The 19,912-nt window shown below is 34.1% G+C and overlaps 2 protein-coding genes across 2 annotated transcripts; both read right to left on the minus strand.

Moving 5' to 3' along the window:
- Positions 1 to 6,692: 6,692 nt before the first annotated feature.
- LOC130966138 (F-box/kelch-repeat protein At3g23880-like) lies at positions 6,693 to 7,835 on the minus strand. Its single transcript, XM_057890907.1, has one exon. The coding sequence runs from the start codon at positions 7,833 to 7,835 to the stop codon at positions 6,693 to 6,695; it is 1,143 nt and encodes a 380-aa protein (XP_057746890.1).
- A 1,713-nt stretch (positions 7,836 to 9,548) lies between these two features.
- Positions 9,549 to 17,123, minus strand: LOC130967659 (ATP-dependent DNA helicase Q-like 3). Its single transcript, XM_057892615.1, has 18 exons — positions 16,792 to 17,123; positions 16,321 to 16,428; positions 16,184 to 16,191; positions 15,999 to 16,082; positions 15,534 to 15,674; positions 15,415 to 15,449; positions 14,777 to 14,860; positions 14,270 to 14,358; positions 13,708 to 13,860; positions 13,528 to 13,628; positions 12,408 to 12,557; positions 12,151 to 12,243; positions 11,997 to 12,062; positions 11,782 to 11,915; positions 11,285 to 11,379; positions 11,054 to 11,181; positions 10,725 to 10,828; positions 9,549 to 10,130 (listed from the first exon to the last, which is right to left on the minus strand). Exons 1-18 carry the CDS (start codon positions 16,955 to 16,957, stop codon positions 9,680 to 9,682), a joined length of 2,190 nt encoding a protein of 729 aa, XP_057748598.1. The 5' UTR covers positions 16,958 to 17,123; the 3' UTR covers positions 9,549 to 9,679.
- Between the last annotated feature and the right edge of the window lie 2,789 nt (positions 17,124 to 19,912).

Raw genomic sequence — 19,912 nt, forward strand, 5'->3', positions numbered from 1 at the left:
TTTTTGAAAATTGTAAAAAGATTGACAAGAAAACACCAAACTTAAAGTTTGGCACAAGATTAAATCAAGAAAAATTATTTTTGAAAAGGATTTTAAAAAGAAGATACCCAATTACCAAGAACATAGACCAACGCTCTAGCCAATTGGGCAATAAATGTAACACTTGTTTTGAATAGGTATATTCCTTTTGGAAGACTAATGCTTTGGAAAAACACAAGCGAAACAAGAAAAGACATAGAACAAGAAAAATTAAAGACCAACAAGAAAAATCAACAAGAACAACTTGAAGATCAAAAGCACAAATTCAAAAATTTAAAGGGAAAATATAAAATATGTAATTGATACCAAACTTAGAACAAAACACTAAACTCACGAAAAATTAAAAATTTGATAAAGAAAAATAATATTTTTGAAAAATTTTTGAAAAGGGAATAAAGGACTCAAAATTTAATGACTCTATAGCAACAAAAATAAATTATTCCTAATCTAAGCAATAAAATAAACCTTTACTTGTTCAAACTCGAACAATCCCCGACAACTGCGCCAAAAACTTGGTGCACGAAATTGTGTATGCCAATATTAATGGACTATTTAACACATCTTCGCACAACTAACCAGCAAGTGCACTGGGTCGTCCAAGTAATACCTTACGTGAGTAAGGGTCGATCCCACGGAGATTATTGGTTTGAAGCAAGCTATGTTTATTTTATTATTCTTAGTCAGGATATCAATTATAATTATCAGTTTGAATTATTAGAAAATTAAAAGAGCATAAAATAATTACTTGTTGTGCAGTAATGGAGAATATGTTGGGGTTTTGGAGATGCTTTGTCTTCTGAATTCCTATAATGTAATATTCAACTCAATACCATAATGCAAGGTTCCTTCCATAGCAAGCTCTATGTAGGGTGTCACCATTGTCAATGGCTACTTCCCATCCTCTCAGTGAAAATGGTCAAAATGCTCTGTCACAGCATGGCTAATCAGCTGTTGGTTCTCGATCATGTCGGAATAGAATCCATTGATTCTTTTGCGTTTGTCATCACGCCCAACACTTGCGAGTTTGAAGTTCGTCACAGCCATCCAATCCCAGAATCCTACTCGGAATACCACAGACAAGGTTTAGACTTTCCGGATTCTCATGAATGCCGCTATCAATCCGGCTTATACCACGAAGATTCTGATTAAGGAATCTAAGAGATACTCATTCAATCTGACGTAGAACGGAGGTGGTTGTCAGACACACGTTCATGGGTTGAGGAAGGTGATGAGTGTCACGGATCATCACATTCTCCATAATTAAGCGCGAATGAACATCTTAGATAGGAACACGCATATTTGAATGGAAAAATATAAGTGATTGCATTAATTCATCGAGACGCTGCAGAGCTCCTCACCCCCAACAATGGAGTTTAGAGACTCATGCCATCAAAGAGTATAAATTTCATATCTAAAAATGTCATGAGGTACAAAATAAGTCTCTAAAAGTTGTTTAAATACTAAACTAGTAACCTAGGTTTACAGAGAATGAGTAAACTAAGATAATTGGTGCAGAAATCCACTTCTGGGGCCCACTTGGTGTGTGCTGGGGCTGAGACTTAAGCTTCTCAGGTGTCTGGGCTGTTTCTGGAGTTGAACGCCAGGTTGTAACGTGTTTTTGGCGTTGAACTCCAACTTGTAACCTGTTTCTGGCGCTAGACGCCAGACTGCAACATGGAACTGGCTTTGAACGCCAGTTTACATCGTCTATCTTCGTGCAAAGTATGGACTATTATATATTGCTGAAAAGCTCTGGATGTCTACTTTCCAACCCAATTGAGAACGCACCAATTGGGCTCCTGTAGCTCCAAAAAATCCATTCCGAGTGTAGGGAGGTCAGAATCCAACAGCATCAGTAGTCCTTTTTCAGCCCAAATAAGATTTTTGCTCAGCTCCCTCAATTTCAGCCAGAAAATACCTGAAATCATAGAAAAACACACAAACTCATAGTAAAGTCCAGAAATATGATTTTTGCCTAAAAACTAATAATATTCTACTAAAAACTAATTAAAACATACTAAAATCTACATGAAATTACCCCCAAAAAGCGTATAAAATATGCGCTCATCATCCACTATAGCCAATTATATATAATTTCAAAGCTCCGAACGTTAGCTTTTCAATTACGCTGAAACTGCCTCATTTGGACCTCTGTAGCTCAAGTTATTACCATTTTAGTACCGAGAGGTCAGGATGGACAGCTTTCCAAATCATTCCTTTCTTGAGTTTTTCCACTTTGTATGCTTTCCTTCCACTTTCTCAAGCCATTCTTGACTTCAAAACTTTGAATCACTCAAACAAACATATCAAGGCATCAAATGGGAGAAAAGTGAATTAAAATTGGCAATTTAAGCATGAAAACCATGTTTTTCACAATTAAGCACAATTATGAAAAAATTCACAAAAGCATGCTTTTTCAATGGATAAGTGCATGAAAAGTCAATGAAATCCACCCAAATAGAACAAATAAATATCATAAAATGTGGATTCATCAACAAGCCACCTCTACTTCCGCCACTATCATCTTCCTCCTTTTTCCTCTCTGCCTTTATCACCACCACCACCTAATACTCATCCTTCTGCGCCACCCTCACCCTTAGCCTCCCACCACCACCGTCCCAGCGACGCACCACTACCACCCTCTGCTGTGCCATTCCACTGCTTCCTCCAACAACATCAGCCATAGCTCCAAGCTGAAAAGAACAAGGGAAGGACGCTTCAGAAGAACGACATCGTCTTTGCCACCATCATTCTCACCGCCACTCTTCCATTGTTATTCTTCACTTTCATTACCGTAACTATCACCCTCACACCCTCATTTCCAATACACCTCTGACTTCATACCCCATATCTCCCCACCTTTGTCTCTCCATATCTGTTATTTCATTATTCTATTCATTTAGATCTTAACATTTTTTTTACTTCAAACTTCTTTTTATTCTAAAATAATTGAATGTTGTTGTTATTATTGTTGTTGGAATTAAAGAATGTGATGGTGGTAATAGAGTTGTGGCGATGGAGGTTGGAGATGACGAAAAAATGGGTAGGATGGCATTGTTAAATTGGAGGTTCAGGAGGGTAGCAACATCGGTGAGAAGTTGGGGGGTCTGAGAGGGTGAGATGACTAAGATGACAATGGAAGGGTTTGTGGTTGAGTTGAGGTGGTAGCCATGAAAGGTTATATTGATGTCATGGTATTGGGTGTTTATTGAAAAATGATGCAACGGTAGCGGCGGTGCAAAGGTGAGGGTTAGAGTAAAAGATGAGGAGAGGTCGGGTAGGAGTATCTCGGTGGGGTGGTCTGGGGGCATAGGATGGGACTAGAAGAATGATGCTCATAATGATGTTGATGATGATGATGATTGAACTAAGGGTAAATTTGAAAAAAAATGTGTTTTAAAAAATTTGAAAAAAGGATATAATTGATACATATTTAAAACATTAAGGACAAAATTGAAACAAATTAAAATTTAAAAATATTTCGAAATTTTTGATAAACATCAAGGACCAAAAGTATACTTTACCCTATGTAACAAGATATTCTTTCACTATAATTAAATAGAATTTTTTCTTCTAAAATTAACAAATTATCTTTCTCGTTCTTTTTCTTTATCTTTCTCTCTCTTTTAATTTCTCTCTCATTCTTTATCTCTCTACAATTCTGTTATATAAAAAAATTAATAAAATAATATATATAATTCAAATAAATTCATAAAATTTTTAGGATATATTAAATTTATAATTAAATATAATTTAAAAAATCTCTTAATATCATTCACATAAAAATATATTATTATTATTATTATTATACATACTTTTTAAATTTTTTATTTAATTTTAAATTTTTACCGCGTATCTTTTTAATCTATATTTTCACTTCTTTTTTTAAGTATTTATTACATATAATTTAGAGAGAATATTAATATTGTGATTAATAATTAGAATTAAAATTCAATTATTTTAAAAAAATTAATTTTGGATTAATTTTATAACTATTAGTATAAATTTACTAATATCTAATTATATATATATATATATATATATATATATATATATATATATATATATATATATATATATAAAGAGAGAGAATATTATTTTTCAATAACAAGTATAAAAAATAATTATTTTTATTTGTCTAATAGATTTAACACCTGATTAAATGTAAAAATATACACATAAATTCTTTTAAATTTTAGATAATGAATAAAATTAATTATTAGTAAAAGATTAAACTTTTTCACATGAAAATAATAATTAAAAAGTTTATTATTTAATTTTTTTTATCTCCGAAGACTATGGTCTTATTAACCGACGAGGAATTTTGTCCTCTACAATTTTTTTGTAGAAGTAATTTGATTTTATAAATCTTTTCTGCGATAATCTAGAATGTCAGGAGAAAAAATCGATGTAACTTCAAAAGATTTATATTTTAGTAATGTTATTACGGAAAAAAATACTAGTGTATATAAAAATTTTTACCCAAAATTAAAGTGATCTGCGTGCAAATTAATAAATAAGATTACTTCAAACTTTACATAACAAAACGAGGAAACACCCAAGCTTAAAGTAATCTGTGATCCAATAATAATAAGTAGCCAAAATAAGGAAACATCCAAAATAATCACAATGACCTGAACTTTTTCCTATGCCTACATGAAATGGCAAGCAGTTAAAATAACTTAGAGAACAAAAAACTGCAGAAGCATAACTCTGAAAAGGAGTTGAGTTTTAACAGGGTTGAAATTTAAAAAGTTAAATCATACTCTACTATCTACCACAATAATGCAATAAGCAAACACTTAGATAAACAGATTGGGTGCTAATATTGCAATTCACATCAAAACAGATTCAGTGTCAATATCCTAACTCACAACTAAACTTCATTATATTATAATTTGCAAATACTAGCTCACTTTTTCATGACATTATCTTGAATAAATTCAAAATAAATTCACCCAACAACATATTTAGAACCAAAATTAGCATGATGAATGAACAGGAACAACAGTTAGTCAAACTAAGGGAACACCAAAAGTATTTACGGCACCCTGATTTTCTGTATCCTTAAATGAAATGCAAGGGTTTAATTGCATGAAGAATTTATAGAAGTCAACCGTTGACAAGCAACTTAATTGCAAGCCAGAACCAAGGATTGCCCATAATCTTTTGCATACGTGACACTGGATATCTCGTCATACAGAACATCATTACTAAGATTAAAAATATTGCTCTTGGTCTTCAATATAACAAGATATTGTCATAAAATGTCTAGTTGACCATAAGATATGATAGCACCAGTGAAAATCATGAAAACAAGTAAATATTTTAAAGGAACTAATAACATTGGCAAAGGAATTACCACACATATATATCACCTAATAACTGCTTTTAGTTCTATAAAATTTTGGTTCTTAATCTTCACTGCTTACATTCCTATGCTTGCAGTAACATGCTACACATGTTGTATCATCTAAAGTTCTCAACATTACAGTTGCAACATGCTAAGATCTAATCACTATAACTACTACTAGTAGGAATTACTATTCTTGTACCCAAGCCATATGATTCAAGCTCTATTGCACTCTTCTGGTCTATCTTTGAAATAATTGGTGTCACATTTTCCAGACCCTGCGGATAGAAATTGTTGTTTATATTTCCATTGACAACTAAGTTCGTAATTTATAACTTGCATATACGCTCTTATTTTTCCATTCACTTCTTCCACAATGAAAGTTTTGAAAGCTATTAATATATATTTTAAGATAATTTTATGATCTTAAGTACATCTAACTTTTCCAGTAGCAAAAAATTCTCATTAGTCAATATTTCATCATCTTTTCTTCGTATTAACTATCTCACAGCAACAAAATTAAGAATACACATAGTTACCATCCTATTAGACATGTATATAACAATCTAAGAAAGCAATATTATTTTAGTTGCTATCCTATTAGACATGTATCTAAAGATCCAAGAAATCATATGCTGCATGACAAATTTACTCCGAATAAAAAAGAACTAAAAACAATACTCTGATGCGTAATTTCCACGGAAAAAACTAATGAAGGTATATACATCATAAATAGAGCATCTACATCATAGATAGGGCATACTTACGGTACTTTTGGCACGGTAATAGGATGTCATAATTTCCTTATATTATTCATTCCTATTAGTACAATCCCATGACTACTATAAATAAGATTTCAGCTTGTCATCAAGCTTGTTCACCATACAAAACTTATGTCATGAAAAGATAAAGTAAACAATAACTAAATAAAGAAAGTGAAAATTTCATTACTTTTACAATGGGATGGTTGCGAAAATCATTTTTCACTCCAGAAAATCATGTTCTAGATTCTTACTAATGAAAAAATCAACGCAACTTCATTTGTCTGTAAATTTCATCCAACAATTAGCAAAAATTAATAAACTTATGCAACAGGTAGTCATGATAAGGATGTTAGAATTTTATGCACTTGTATATATAAAGTTTGCAGCCAAAATAAAAGTGATCCGTCTACAAATTTGGATCCAACAACAAAAATAATCACAATGACCTGAACTTTGCTGGGCCTACATGAAATATAAGGATTTAAAATAACAGAACAAAAAGCTGCAGAAACAAAACTTTGAATAGAAAACGAATTTTAACGAGGCTGAACCAAGCTCTCAACATACTCCAATGCATCGAGGTAACAATTGTTGGCCAAGATATTAATTCGTTTAACACTATTATCTCTTCGGTCATAAAAAACTTCCTCAAAATGATGCCTGCCTCTCAACATGAAGATATTTCCATTCTCAAATATAAACACTGATAATAGCCTTTCAACACCGAGATGCTGAAAACTAATCTTTAGGAATTGAGTCCAAGAATTTTCATCTCCAAACTCCTTCATTTGCCATGCAATAAAATGAGTGTTCTTGTAATCATGAAGAAGATACAGGCTATTTCCCCAAACTCCCAGAATTGGCTCTTCACGGGGGATCTCATGGATACCCTTTGGAAGCAGAATCTGTTTATGTGTATCCGATTTCAGGTCAAAAGAAACAATCATTAACATATCAAGTGTAACAGTAGCCCAATCATAATCATCTCCATGCGGGTTACGGAGACCTAGCCAATTAAGAGTGCCACCGATGAAGTGGCCATTATTTTCAACAGAAAACGGAAAAGCAGGGAAACTGTTGATCGTCTTCCAAGAACTGCCACCGAAACTATAAACTTGTGCAGTTACTGTTCCAGAAGAATTCCGAATGACCGTCACTACCTTGTAACTGTCACTTGACTCATCATACCCAAACCCAAAAGCAATTGGCAAATTGACACGTAAGCACGGCGAGTTCTCTGAAATAAACCCTATGAGAGGGTTCCATAAACGCAACCAGATATCGCAAATATCGTTGTTGGGGTGGTAAGGAGAATGGGCCACACAAACCAACCCATTGCATGAACCCGAAACCCAGTCTGCTATGTGTAGAGAGTGGCGATTCTCTTGAGCATCAAGAGCGGATGATGGATTTTGGATGAAAGATTCAACGCTACTCAACACTAAGCCCCATTTTGCTCCTTCGTCGAGGGTGAGCGCTTCTGTTCGCGTAAACAGGAGGATGGCATTTTTGGGTGATCGGTAAAGGTGAAGTTTGACGAAGTGAGGGTGGGAGATGATGGAGTTCCATGACTTGCACACAAGCTTCAGGCGCGTGAGAGGCTTTGCAGGAACCCAAGAGAGGATCTCCATCACCAGTTCACACAAGAGGAGCGCCGCTGTTGGGTGTTGAGGCGCCATGTGCATGCCCTCAAAATACAAGGAAGAACGTAAATGCAATTTCAAAGGTAGTTTTGGCATTATATGTCTCTGGTGGCTAGGTTTTAAGATGACTATGGTGGCTAAAGATTGACCAGGGAATGAAGAGATGACATGTGTGCTGTTATTGTTGTGGTAAAACTAAAAATTTGTGATTTTTAGGATTTTATTAATATGTAGGGGTGTCAAAGTAATTTCAATTTTGCGAGTGTCCTCCATCTAAGTTGTTTATGGCACAGTTAATTTTAGGGTTTGTCCAATTGCAGAAGAACTTTCTTTTCTCAGCAATGAAAATGGTGAATGACTGCGGCATGATTTTTTTATTTTGTGGTGCTGGAATTCGAAATTTTTGTACAATCATTGTGTGATTAGTTTTATGTATGTTTTGTAATCCCAACTTTGAGAATGTTGCAGAGCAGCCATTGTTGTAAGTTGTAACTTGCACAAACTAGGAGCAAGAGGTTTTTAATTTTTTTTTTTTTTTTTTTTTTTTGGACCCGCCGGAAATACCAATAGACAAGCCACACCAAAACAATAAGAGAAAGGCACACGAACATTAATTGAAAGAAAAAATTAAAAGAAATTGAAATGATCTTTCCACACGAGTGAAATAATTATATTCTCTCTTATTCCCACATTTTATCTGCATAGTATTTAAACAATAAAAAAAAGTAATCTTTGAGTATATACCTAAATACTTCTTTAAGAAAGTTTACGTCAAATGTTTTTATCCCAAAAAAGTTTTATTAAGTTGAGATTTTTAAATTTTATAAAAGTTAGATTTATAAATTCTTCCTTTAAACTCATTATTTTCACTTGGACGAATAAGTTCTAAAAAATATGACAAAATGATTTATATGTTTTATTTTTATAAAATTTAAAAATTTCAATATAATAAAATTTTTTTGATAAAATTTTGAAAACGAAAGCATCCATGCAAAATCACTCTTAAAGACCTATTTGAGTATATAATAAAATTTGTTTTAGAGAAAAACACTCTTTTAAGTCTTGTTGACACAGTGGAATAACTATTTATATACAATGCATTTAATTAATCTAACCTATAAATTATAAAATTTCACTATAACATTTTATAAAACTTAAAACTTACTTCATATGTTACCGTAACACTGATTTTACGAATAATTTTAAGTAATACAAGTAAATACGACTATTAGGTACTGAGATAGAGATTAAGAGACTGAGATTCAGTATCATGTTTGTTGGTTCAGGTACTAAAATTTTTGTCTCTGTCCCTAAAATTTTAGTATTTCAATACCTCCAAAAAGTAGAGACACAGAGGACTAAAATTTTTAGAGATTGAGACTGAAACTTTAATAATATTTTATACCTAAAATATTCTCATTTCAATTAATTAATTCCAATTTTACCCTTTGTACAAATTAAATTAGAGTTTCATTCTTGTTTCAATTTCTGTCTTCCACTTTGTACCAAATAGAATACTGAGATTTATTTCAATCTCTGTCTCTTAGTCTATGTTTCTCGGTCTCAGTCTTTCTGTCTCTATCTCTCCACCAAACGCTACCTTAGGTTACATATATACTTATCACCGGTCCATGTAGTTTTTCTATAATGGAAAGGAACATGGATTATTTCTCTTGACAAGCTCTTTGCAAAGCTTAACCCCAAGAAAAAAGCTGCTTCAAGGGTGGTTTAAAGACGAATGGAATTTTAACATCCATTTTCAAACAAGAGCTCGAAAATGATTGAAACCAAAATTCTAACTTTCTTTGCGATAACAATAGTTGGCATTTGACACATTTTTGTGACTATAATCAAGACCAATAGTAACTACAAGCGTCAATCTACTGTACTCTCATTTTCTTTTCTACTCTAGATGAGTTCTTTTTTGTGTCATCTAATTGGTCACCTTTTGTTTTCCTACTATTAACAAATTCATAGAACGACGGAATCTGTGGCAGCTTTGTATTAACGGAAGAACTTTCTACTGGCATGCCCCTGTCACCGCAAGGCAAAATTTCTGACTGAGCATTGCCCGAGAGTTCATTACTTGTACCTTCCTTTCCAGAATGATCTATAGCATGTGGTGGGGTGCGACCTTCAGCTTCAGGAACAGCATCCATTGATGTAGATTCCTTCATTGTGCCAAGTCGGTTCAACATATCAACAGAACTTGTCGTTGCCAGCCACCTAACCGTGCTCGCCACTTGTGAATAATAGAATGATTTGCCAGTTTTGCTATATTTCTTGTAGCATTCATCTTCAAGGAAAGATGCTGATGTCTCCAACTCAACCCTGAAAAAATGTATTGTAACTCATTTGGAACTCAAGGAATAATGCATTTAGCTTCAATATGATTTTAGGTGTAGAACAATTATAAACAGTAATAACAAAGGGAACGAGACTTATTATTGTTCCACATGCTTCCATGTACACCATCTAGTAGTTGTGTCTGTGCTTCGTAGGGAATAAATAATAATAAATATTATCATTGCTATTATGATGAAAGATTGAGTTGTGTAAATAGTTATCTGTGGCACAATAATGGTTTGATCTTTGAACAAGGTGCTTTTGCATGTCAAGTAAGTTGCCCAATTGTCATAGCAAGCAGAGGAGAAATTTGGGTAGATAGTTCTTTCTGTTGTGGCTGAGAAAGTGAGGTAAGAATGAGATCCTCTTAAGTGGGTATACTTGAAAAGTGAGAAAGTGAAGCCACTAATCACCTTTAGATCATTTTGGTAGAATTCACACACAAGGGAGCTTATTGTTCAAAGGGTGATTGATCCCCTCACTTTCTCACTTTACAACCATACCAGCATTTTAGAGGATCCGAATCCGTGAAGGTGATGTGCAAAATAACTTAAACTAGAAAGAAATTGCAAATCATACTTTAAGTTGTCAAGTCGCTGCTGAGCCTGTTTCAGAGCATTTTGTAATCTTTGCCTGCTTGATTCTCGCATTGCATCAGAAATAGCATTCTTGTCAACTTTACTCTGTTACAAAATATTAGATGAGTGGCTGTGCAGACATGAAAGACACAGGGGAGGGAAGGAGGGAAGGCGTGCAATAACAACTTCTGCTAAGCTGAAGGATTGAAAATGATAACAAATTTGTTATGATAACACCGAGTTTATAACCGTGAATAAGCAAGGATTTTAGGAAAATGAGAATATACATTTTTAGTCAACAATGTAGTGTTATGTGGGTACAAGATAAACCTGTTTCTTAGCTTTCTCATTTCGATAGAAGTTTTCTTCTGCACGTTCTAACATAGCAAGCTTTTCATTTACTCCCACTCTAGAATGAAGCTTTGACTTGGTTAGGTTGTTGACAACCTCATTACCATCTGTGAACAAAAACCCAATCAATGTTATGTGATAGAATAATCTACTTACCACTCCATCCACCCTCCCCCAAGAGTGAAATAAATTTGGTACAATGCTACCAACCATCGGAGTCAGATATATCATCATCTGAGCCAATTGCTTCATCACCACGATTCCAGAATTCAGATAACTGCTCTCCGTTGATTGCATCAGAAGAACTGAAAATGGCAAGTCATGGATAAATCAATTTTATAACTAGATGAATCAACATTGTAAAGGTTATTATTATCACCAGGGCCGTTAAAAGTCAAATAGGCAATGCAGACCATACAATACTCAGAATACTAGTCTGCCCATGAGAAAGGAAAATCTCATGCTAGGTCCAGCAAAGCCCCAAGCTCAAAGTCACAAATAGACTAACAAACCAATCATGGGATGTTTCTCTAACACCTGTCAATTATATTATGTATTATAATACACAGCACTGAAGACTGTCCACACCCAACATGTTTTTTTTTTTTTCTTAATCAACGTTATGTTCAACTCCTAATGCATAAGTATTTGTCTGTTTGTTTGTGGTTATTTTTTATCTTTGGCCACATGATTATAGGTTGTAGTACCTGGTGATGAAAATTCGAGAAGAACCGCCTTTCTGGCGCAGAGCAATGGCAGTTGTCAGATCCTCCAAATTTCGGGCAACTAAGTTTGGATGTCTGCAAGCATCACATGTTTTTTCACACAGGGATGCAGTAACCTGTTGTGAACAAAGTATAATTATCCAACTGAGTCAATATGAAGTGGATCACATATTACTAAGGACCATATATTTCATTACCTTCTCCCCAAAACTCTCGAGAATCCTTTTCCTACGACATCCAGATCCTTCACAATATTCAACCATCTGCATATTTTCACATAGGCTCCATTATACATAATGCATGATGCATGGACACTTTATTGCAAAAGGCATGCAAGGATTTAGATGTCACCTGGGTAAAGTCAGCCATTGACTTTTTTGATGATTCTTCCTGTGAAGTAGATGATTGGGATTTCTTGCTTCCTGAATTTCTTAATATGAATTCCTGAGGCAGGTCAATGAGATCACAATTACAGAAAACAAAACAACGAAACATTTTCACAGCAGGTGGAGTTGAATAGAAGTGGCACAAACAGAATATTTAAGACCCCCGCCCTCCCGCAGTTTTGCTCCTATATGGGAAAAAAAATTCAAGTTAAGAAAGCCAACCATTCTTTTGCGATCATCTACCCCGTAGTACAGCAGACTTGTACAGGGCAGTTGATCACGACCTGCTCTGCCTGACTCTTGATAAAATCCTTCCATTGACTTGGGAATATTGAAGTGGCATACAATTCTTACATCCTTTCTATCAATCCCCTGGTGAATTTGATCTTATGTGATTACAAAGAATGACGAGCGTAATAAACATCACTATATTTAACAGTAAATGGTAACTTACCATTCTGAATAAACACCAAAGGTTCAGTAACTGTGTGTAAGACAAGAGCTCCATGCAGAAGAAAGGAGGAAAAGAAAAAAAAAATACATCATAATCTCAAATAATAAGTTCTTAATATCATATTATGATGGCAACTATTTTGAGTGAACACTAAAAGCTCAGCATAGAAAGAAAAGAAAGGATATTGATCAAAATCTAAAACAAATCAAGTTGCTACTTGCTAGCCTCAGAAATCAAAATTTGATGTGAATATTTATGAACCCCTGTGGTAAGATCAGTGTCTGTTTAATACCCTCTTTTAATCATCATACTTCGAGCTGTTATGCTGTAGATGAGCTTTTGTTCAATCAAAGGAACTTTGTTTTATTCCATCAAATATTGACAGAAAATCACCATACTACATTAAATATTGCAATGAAACCAGTTATAAATGGAGAAAACAGCAGTCATCACTCATTATACTCTATAACTGCCACTAGTGGCAGACTGGCCGTTGCACCATACTATGCATGAAGTACTGTGATTTCTACATCATGTGGCAGACATGAGTGGACACACTATACAAGATAGAATTAGGAATCAATGTGGTAGAGAGAATTAGAGTTGTTCCTATAAAGGAAGGTAATAAAAAATATTTGTAGGTAATTTGTACATGTGGAGAAGATCTGTAGAAGCCCCGGTAAGAAGACTAGATTTGGTAGAAGTAGTCCAATAGCTAGAGGTAGAGGACGATGGATAAGACCATAGGTCAAACATTCAATGGTCAGTCGCATGTAAATATAATTTATATAGGGCACTTTAGAATAATAAAACCTACAGATTGACTGTCAATGCAAAAATGGATAGAATAACAAAAGCTTCCTAAATACAACATGCGAAATGGAAAACATACCCGAAAGCAACAGTGGCAACAACAACTTGTATTTTGGAAGAAATCCACTCATCTAACACAGACGTTCGCATTTTCTTATTCAATCCTGCATGATAAGCTGAAACAAACAGCAAAGAACATGAATACAATTTGAAGGGCAGCAATATACACACACGCACACATAGAAAGAGAGTTACCAGCACAGGAAATGCCATTTTGGGATAGATGAGCTGACAATTCATCACACATTGAACGTTCAAGACAGTAAACTATTGCACAAACATCTCCCTTAGATTTTAATGTATTAGATAAATCGGCATAAGCATCATCCAGAAGATCTTTATATCGAACTGCATCATTAGTAAATCTAGTGAGATTTGTTTCAATTTTGAAACGGCTTCCTCCCGTGAAAAATCAGCATCACAATAGCCCAATATTTGGTGTTTGTAATTGAAAGGATATCCTCAAATATGTGTATATTTTCCTCCTACTCATTATCAACAATTTTTTTTTATAAACAAAATAAAATACTCATTAAAATGCAATTTATTGCTTTCTTTTGTCCTCTTTGACATTTTATCTCAGTGTCAAACATATGCATGGATAAACATTTAACTCTGACTGATTTATTATTCATGTGCCAATTATATTACATTAGATACAAGACTGTGGACTTCAAAGATTTATGGCACTTAAGAAGCATGAATGCAAAAGCTGAATTGATCTATAGAAGTAAATGATACAGCAAGCAGGACTAACCTTCATAATAGATATTAGGACGGTTAAAAGAAGATTTAAGAATTAATGGATTTTGCAAATGCAAAGACTGGACAACATCCTTCTGAACCCTACAGAAAAAAATAAATAAATAAATGCCAGTATGCCACAATATGATTGCAAATTGTCAGCCCTCTTCTTTAAAAAGTTGAGATAGGAAAGGAAGAGAATGCTTGCTACAAAATTATTACACAAAATGAACGGTAATGTGATTAAACAGAGCTTTTCTGCATAGCGAATATATTTCTTGCCGTATACTAGCATAAAAACCATAATTTGTACAAATAATATCTTCATATACAACACCTACCTGGAGAATAGCAATGCAAAAAATACATTGGTAATTTTTCTACCCCCCACCCCCAGAAACAATTGAAAAGGTTGTAGAAACATGTGATTGGATTGGAAATGCATTCATGCACAAGTTTAAAATATAGCCAAAAGGTAAGAGAACAAACTTTTTTCAGGAAGAAAATTAAGATTACTCACTTAGGAGCAGCAGTAGCAGTTAGAGCTAATATTGGAACATCTGGTAGGTGGCTTCTCAACAATGAAAGTTGACGGTAACTTGGTCTATTCCCAAATAAAGAAGAAAAGGTGAATTGTATCACTAATCTATGTTTGTACACAAGAGAATGTGAGAAACTACACAAGTATACATACAATCATAAGCCCAATAAAACAGTTGATACTCTGAAGAAATTTCAAAAAGGCAAATATAACATAGAGAAAGAGTGAAAATAGTTGGGCCCAATCAAGCAACTTGAGATGCTCAGAGAAATATGTGTGGGAATGGAAAAACTAACTTAATATTCATGTTAATAGTAGGACACATATACATAGAAATTACAAGATACTATGGTATTCAACAGTATTTCCATTGAAGCACAATTTAGTATTGCCAGAATCAATTTCTTGATTTAGCATTTGGAGATAAATTTCAAATTGTTCATATATGCATGTGGAATTTTGAACGGAGAAAATGAGATAACTGGATCCAATCAGGAAATGCAGTAGCGCATAGAACTTACACCTAAGCAGATGAAACATATATACCCAATGATCTAAACATGAAGAAATTCTAGCATTACAAACTCCAATTTCCTATAGTAGAATATATGACGAACCTGAAATCATGGCCCCAACTTGAGATGCAATGTGCCTGAAAATTTGGCAAAAGTGAAATTATTATAATAACTGGAAAAATCAGCTGAATCATAATTTGAAATGTTTCTTTCTTTCACACCTCATCTATGGCAATGAGACTTAGCAGCCCCCTAGCGTAAATCTTTTTCAGCTTTGGCATAAACCCCGCTGTTGCTATCAACTCTGGAGTCACATATAGCAGCCTTGTAGAGGGTTTTCCAGAATCAAGATCGTCATGAATCTTAAAACATACAACAGAACATTTCAATTTCCTAAACTTGTGAATAAGTGAGGATTTGGTTACACAGTCGTATAAATGAAATTTACCTAGATTCTTTCCCTCCCCATAAGGACAGAATCATATAAAACCAATGACATGAGAGACAATAAATCCAAAAGGGGCACAACAAAGAAGCTTGAATGTACCAAACACAATGTGCTTTAGAATCAATATAAACCAAACCCACTCTAATATAAATCTCAGGATCAGAGAATATATATATGTAACCATCTATTCAAACTGATAGACAAAGATAAATCATTTGAAAGTATTTTATCGTTTCACCTTATTTTTTGCCTCAGTTGATATTGTTGAGGAGAGAAATTCAGCACAAATACCTTTCTCTTTTAATGCCATTACTTGGTTTTCCTGACATGCAGAAAGAACAAATGAGCAAAAGCCTCAACTCAGAAATTAAATATAGCAAAAAAAATGTAAAATAAAATGGATCAAGCTGGAAATATGCCTACCATTAAGGCTGTCAACAGAACAAAAGTCAGAAATCACAATTGTGCCTAGCATGCAAAAAACAAGTGAATTACCACACAGAATTCAGCTCAACAAAGATGCAAAACTGTATATATTAGGAAATATGAACATGATTCACCTATTAAAGGACAAACAACAAGCACAATTCCTGTTTTGGCCAATGCAGGAATCTGATAACACATCGACTTGCCTCCTCCAGTAGGCATAAGACAAAAACAATCTCTTCCTGCACCAAAAGAGGGGGTGGGAAGGTAATTGGCATTCCATCAATAAGTGAAAATCCCAACTTATCCATTTTCATGATTTCAGATCATTTTTTAATTTCTTTTCTTTCATATCCAAACCGTATATCAGAGTAGGACATTGATATAAAATTTGCTTCATGTTCTTTACTTTCTTCTTTCTCTATTTGCAACCAAAACATTGTTAAAAGAAAAGGGTCAAGCTAATTTAACCAATCAAACTGAAAAGTGAGACCTATAAAAAAATGCAGAATTCCATTTCCTATGATTTATCAGCAACCAAACAGTAACGGAAACCAAAAATAAAAAAAAAAATAAAAAAGGAGAGATTTTTTGCAAAAATGAACCTGAGAGAACAGCTTGAATAGCGTCCAATTGCTTGCCCCTGAAATCAGGGTACCCAAAATGCCATCGCAGAAGCTTCACCAAAGCTTCCTTGCCGCACAAAGCCTTCATCTTGTTCGCATTGCCGCTTTTTGCGTCCCTCAACGGCAATGCTGCTTTCCTCTGCATTTCAATTCCAACCTGAAGGGTGAAAAAAAACGAAAACAGAGGATGGATTAATTGATCACCTGAATTTGAAGCAGAATTGGGAAGTTCTGTATCAATAGAGGAAAAAAAAGTAGACGCCTTTTGAGTCAGGGTTTCGTGTGTGTTGCAGTGTTCGCGGGATTTTCTTTCTTGCTTCCGGTTTTCTTTTCCCTTGGCCTGCGATTTAATATTATTAAATAAGTAATAAATAAATAAATAAATAAATAAATAAATAGGAGGCCTATTAAGTATTAACCCACAATGAAGAGGAATTACAGTGAGAGAATGAATCCTTTCAAATTTTTTTAATAATTGAAAGAGTAAACTATGATCTTCTATTATTAATTTTATAAGTGAAACTAATGAAAGTTTAGAGATAACATTTTATTCTCATTTTTTTTTAACAATTAAGAGGATCCATTTCCAGTATAGTAATACTATGAACTAAGGTTACGAAAATCGGTTAGTAAATTAGACCACTGATTTACAAATATTCTCCGCATGATTTATCCATACAAGTCATTTTAATCTAATTTAGCTCACGCGCCTCTTAATATAATTAATTTTTTAATTTACGCGCGAATATGTAACTTTCTTTTTCGAAAAGATTTTGTTTTCTTTTCCTAATTTCGTCAGTGTTTTTTACGTTCTCTGCGTTTTTCTTCCTTCGTTTTCGCGTGTTCTTTCTGCGTTCTCTTTTGTCGTTTTCGTGCGTTTTCTCTACGTTCTCTTTCTTCGTGTTTTTCAATTTTTTTTGTTCCCTTCATTTTTAAAATCAAACTCTGAAATCGTTTCAAAGATAATGAATGATTCAAGTTTGGATTGTCAACTGAATCAGAGCAAAGTGGATTATTGTTTTGAATTCAATGAAGTGTTTGAGGTGTGGTTCGATTCCAGTTAATATTTTCCTTAGTAGTTTATGATTATGTAGGTGAATAATATTGTGAACCTTGCTTGTGAAAATTAATGTTCATTGTTGATTGCTTGAATTGAATGTAATGTAGTAGTTCTGATGAATCTGTTGCATTTTATATCAGACTTTTGTCGGGTGAATCACCACAGTCAGTCAACACTTTTGGGATGTGCTTTGATGAAAAACGATGATACTTAATCATTCAAATGGTTATTTGATTGTTGGCTTCGTTGCATGGGAGAAAATGCTCCGAAAGTCATTTTTACCGATCAATGCGCATCGATGCAAAGGGCTATCGAGGCTTGTATACCCACAACGATTTACCGATGGTGCATTTGGCACATCATGAAGAAGCTTTCAAGCAAATTAAATGGCTACAAGAGATATGAAGAAATCGAACACGAGATGAGTCATGTTGTTTGGAACTCTCTTACAAAAGAATCATTTGATAGGAATTGGAATGATTTTCTGATGAAGTACGGTCTTGGGGACAACAAGTGGCTTTAGGTAATGTTGCTTTTTAAATCTACAGCAGAGGTGTACATTACATGTTTTTTGGTGTATCTTAGTTCTGATTTAGGTGTTTTTTCAGAGATTTTCAAAGATCGTCATTTATGGATTCCAGTTTATCTCGATCACCACTTCTAGGCTGGGATGAGAAGCACACAAAGGAGTGAGAGCATGCATGCTTTTTTTAACAAGGTCATTATGCAAAACAGCTCACTTATCCAATTCATCAAATAGTACGATAATTTCCTACGAAGTAGGGAGCAGAGAGAGAGAGAAAGAGAATCAAATGCTGTAGATTTTCATACCGTCATACTGTGTACAACAAAATTCTCAATAGAACCTCAATTTCAATAGGTATATACTCATGAGAAGTTCAGGAAAGTCCAAGCACAATTTAAAGGAAATGTGAATTATATAACAAGATCAACACACTCTGCTCTAGGCTATACGATATACGAATTTATAGAACAAATTTCAAACTCAATATTCAACAAGTTTGAGGTTACATACGATAGTGTAGCAACTGAAGTAAAATGCCAGTGCTTATTATTCGAGACAAGAGGGATATTGTGTCGTCACTCTTTGAGCACGTTAAGTTTTGAGTGAGTAAACAAAATGCCACCGAGATATATATTGGAATGCTGGAGCAAGAATGTAAAGAGGAGGCACACACACATCAAGAGCAGCCACGACGACCCTCTTTTGGGACCAACAAGCAAGAGATTTAACGATTTGGTATTTCGGTCACAAAATATATGTGAATTTGCATCAGAATTTGAGCAGTTGACTGCCATTTTGCACCGCGCTTACGATAATGCCATGGTTGAGATGTAAGAACACAAAACCAAAAGCAACAGAAAATATTCGTTATCTCACGAAGATGTTAACTTGGAAGGGGTGAGAACAAGAGGATGTCCCAAAAATAAATTAGGTTCAAAGACAGAAAAACAGATTGCAAATGCTTTAAAGAAAAAGAAAACAAAAGCTCTAACCGAGGTAAAAGTGATGTTCTTTAAATATGGGATAATTGAGTTGATTTTTGTTAATAGTTTTGCTAATATGTGAGTTTATTTTTTGCAGTTGAACCTTTTTTACGGTGGATCAGTGGTACAATCAAATTCGAACCAATATCATCGATATGTTATGAATTACCAGTTCAGAGATTCAGTAGCATAGGATATATTTTAGGGTGTAAAGTGACACTATTTTGGTGTATGAATGAACATTTTTAGGTGTATTCTACATGCTCTTGCTTTTGATATTTTCTTTGTTCTTTTAGATTTTGAGATGTTGTTGTTTGTGTTGGAAATTAGTGCGTTGAACTATCTGAAGGGATTTGTTTGTTTTAAATTTACAATACATATACAATTCAATACTTAAGGAGGCTAGCAATCCAAATGTCTGAATTCTCATAACTCCTGGTTAGATATTCTAGGGAAATAAGTAAGCACGCAATTCTGGTGTATTCCAGTTATTTTTTGGTGTATTATAAAAGGAATTCGGCGTATTAGTAT

This window comes from Arachis stenosperma, chromosome 3 (assembly GCF_014773155.1).
Source record: "Arachis stenosperma cultivar V10309 chromosome 3, arast.V10309.gnm1.PFL2, whole genome shotgun sequence".
Taxonomy (NCBI): domain Eukaryota; kingdom Viridiplantae; phylum Streptophyta; class Magnoliopsida; order Fabales; family Fabaceae; genus Arachis; species Arachis stenosperma.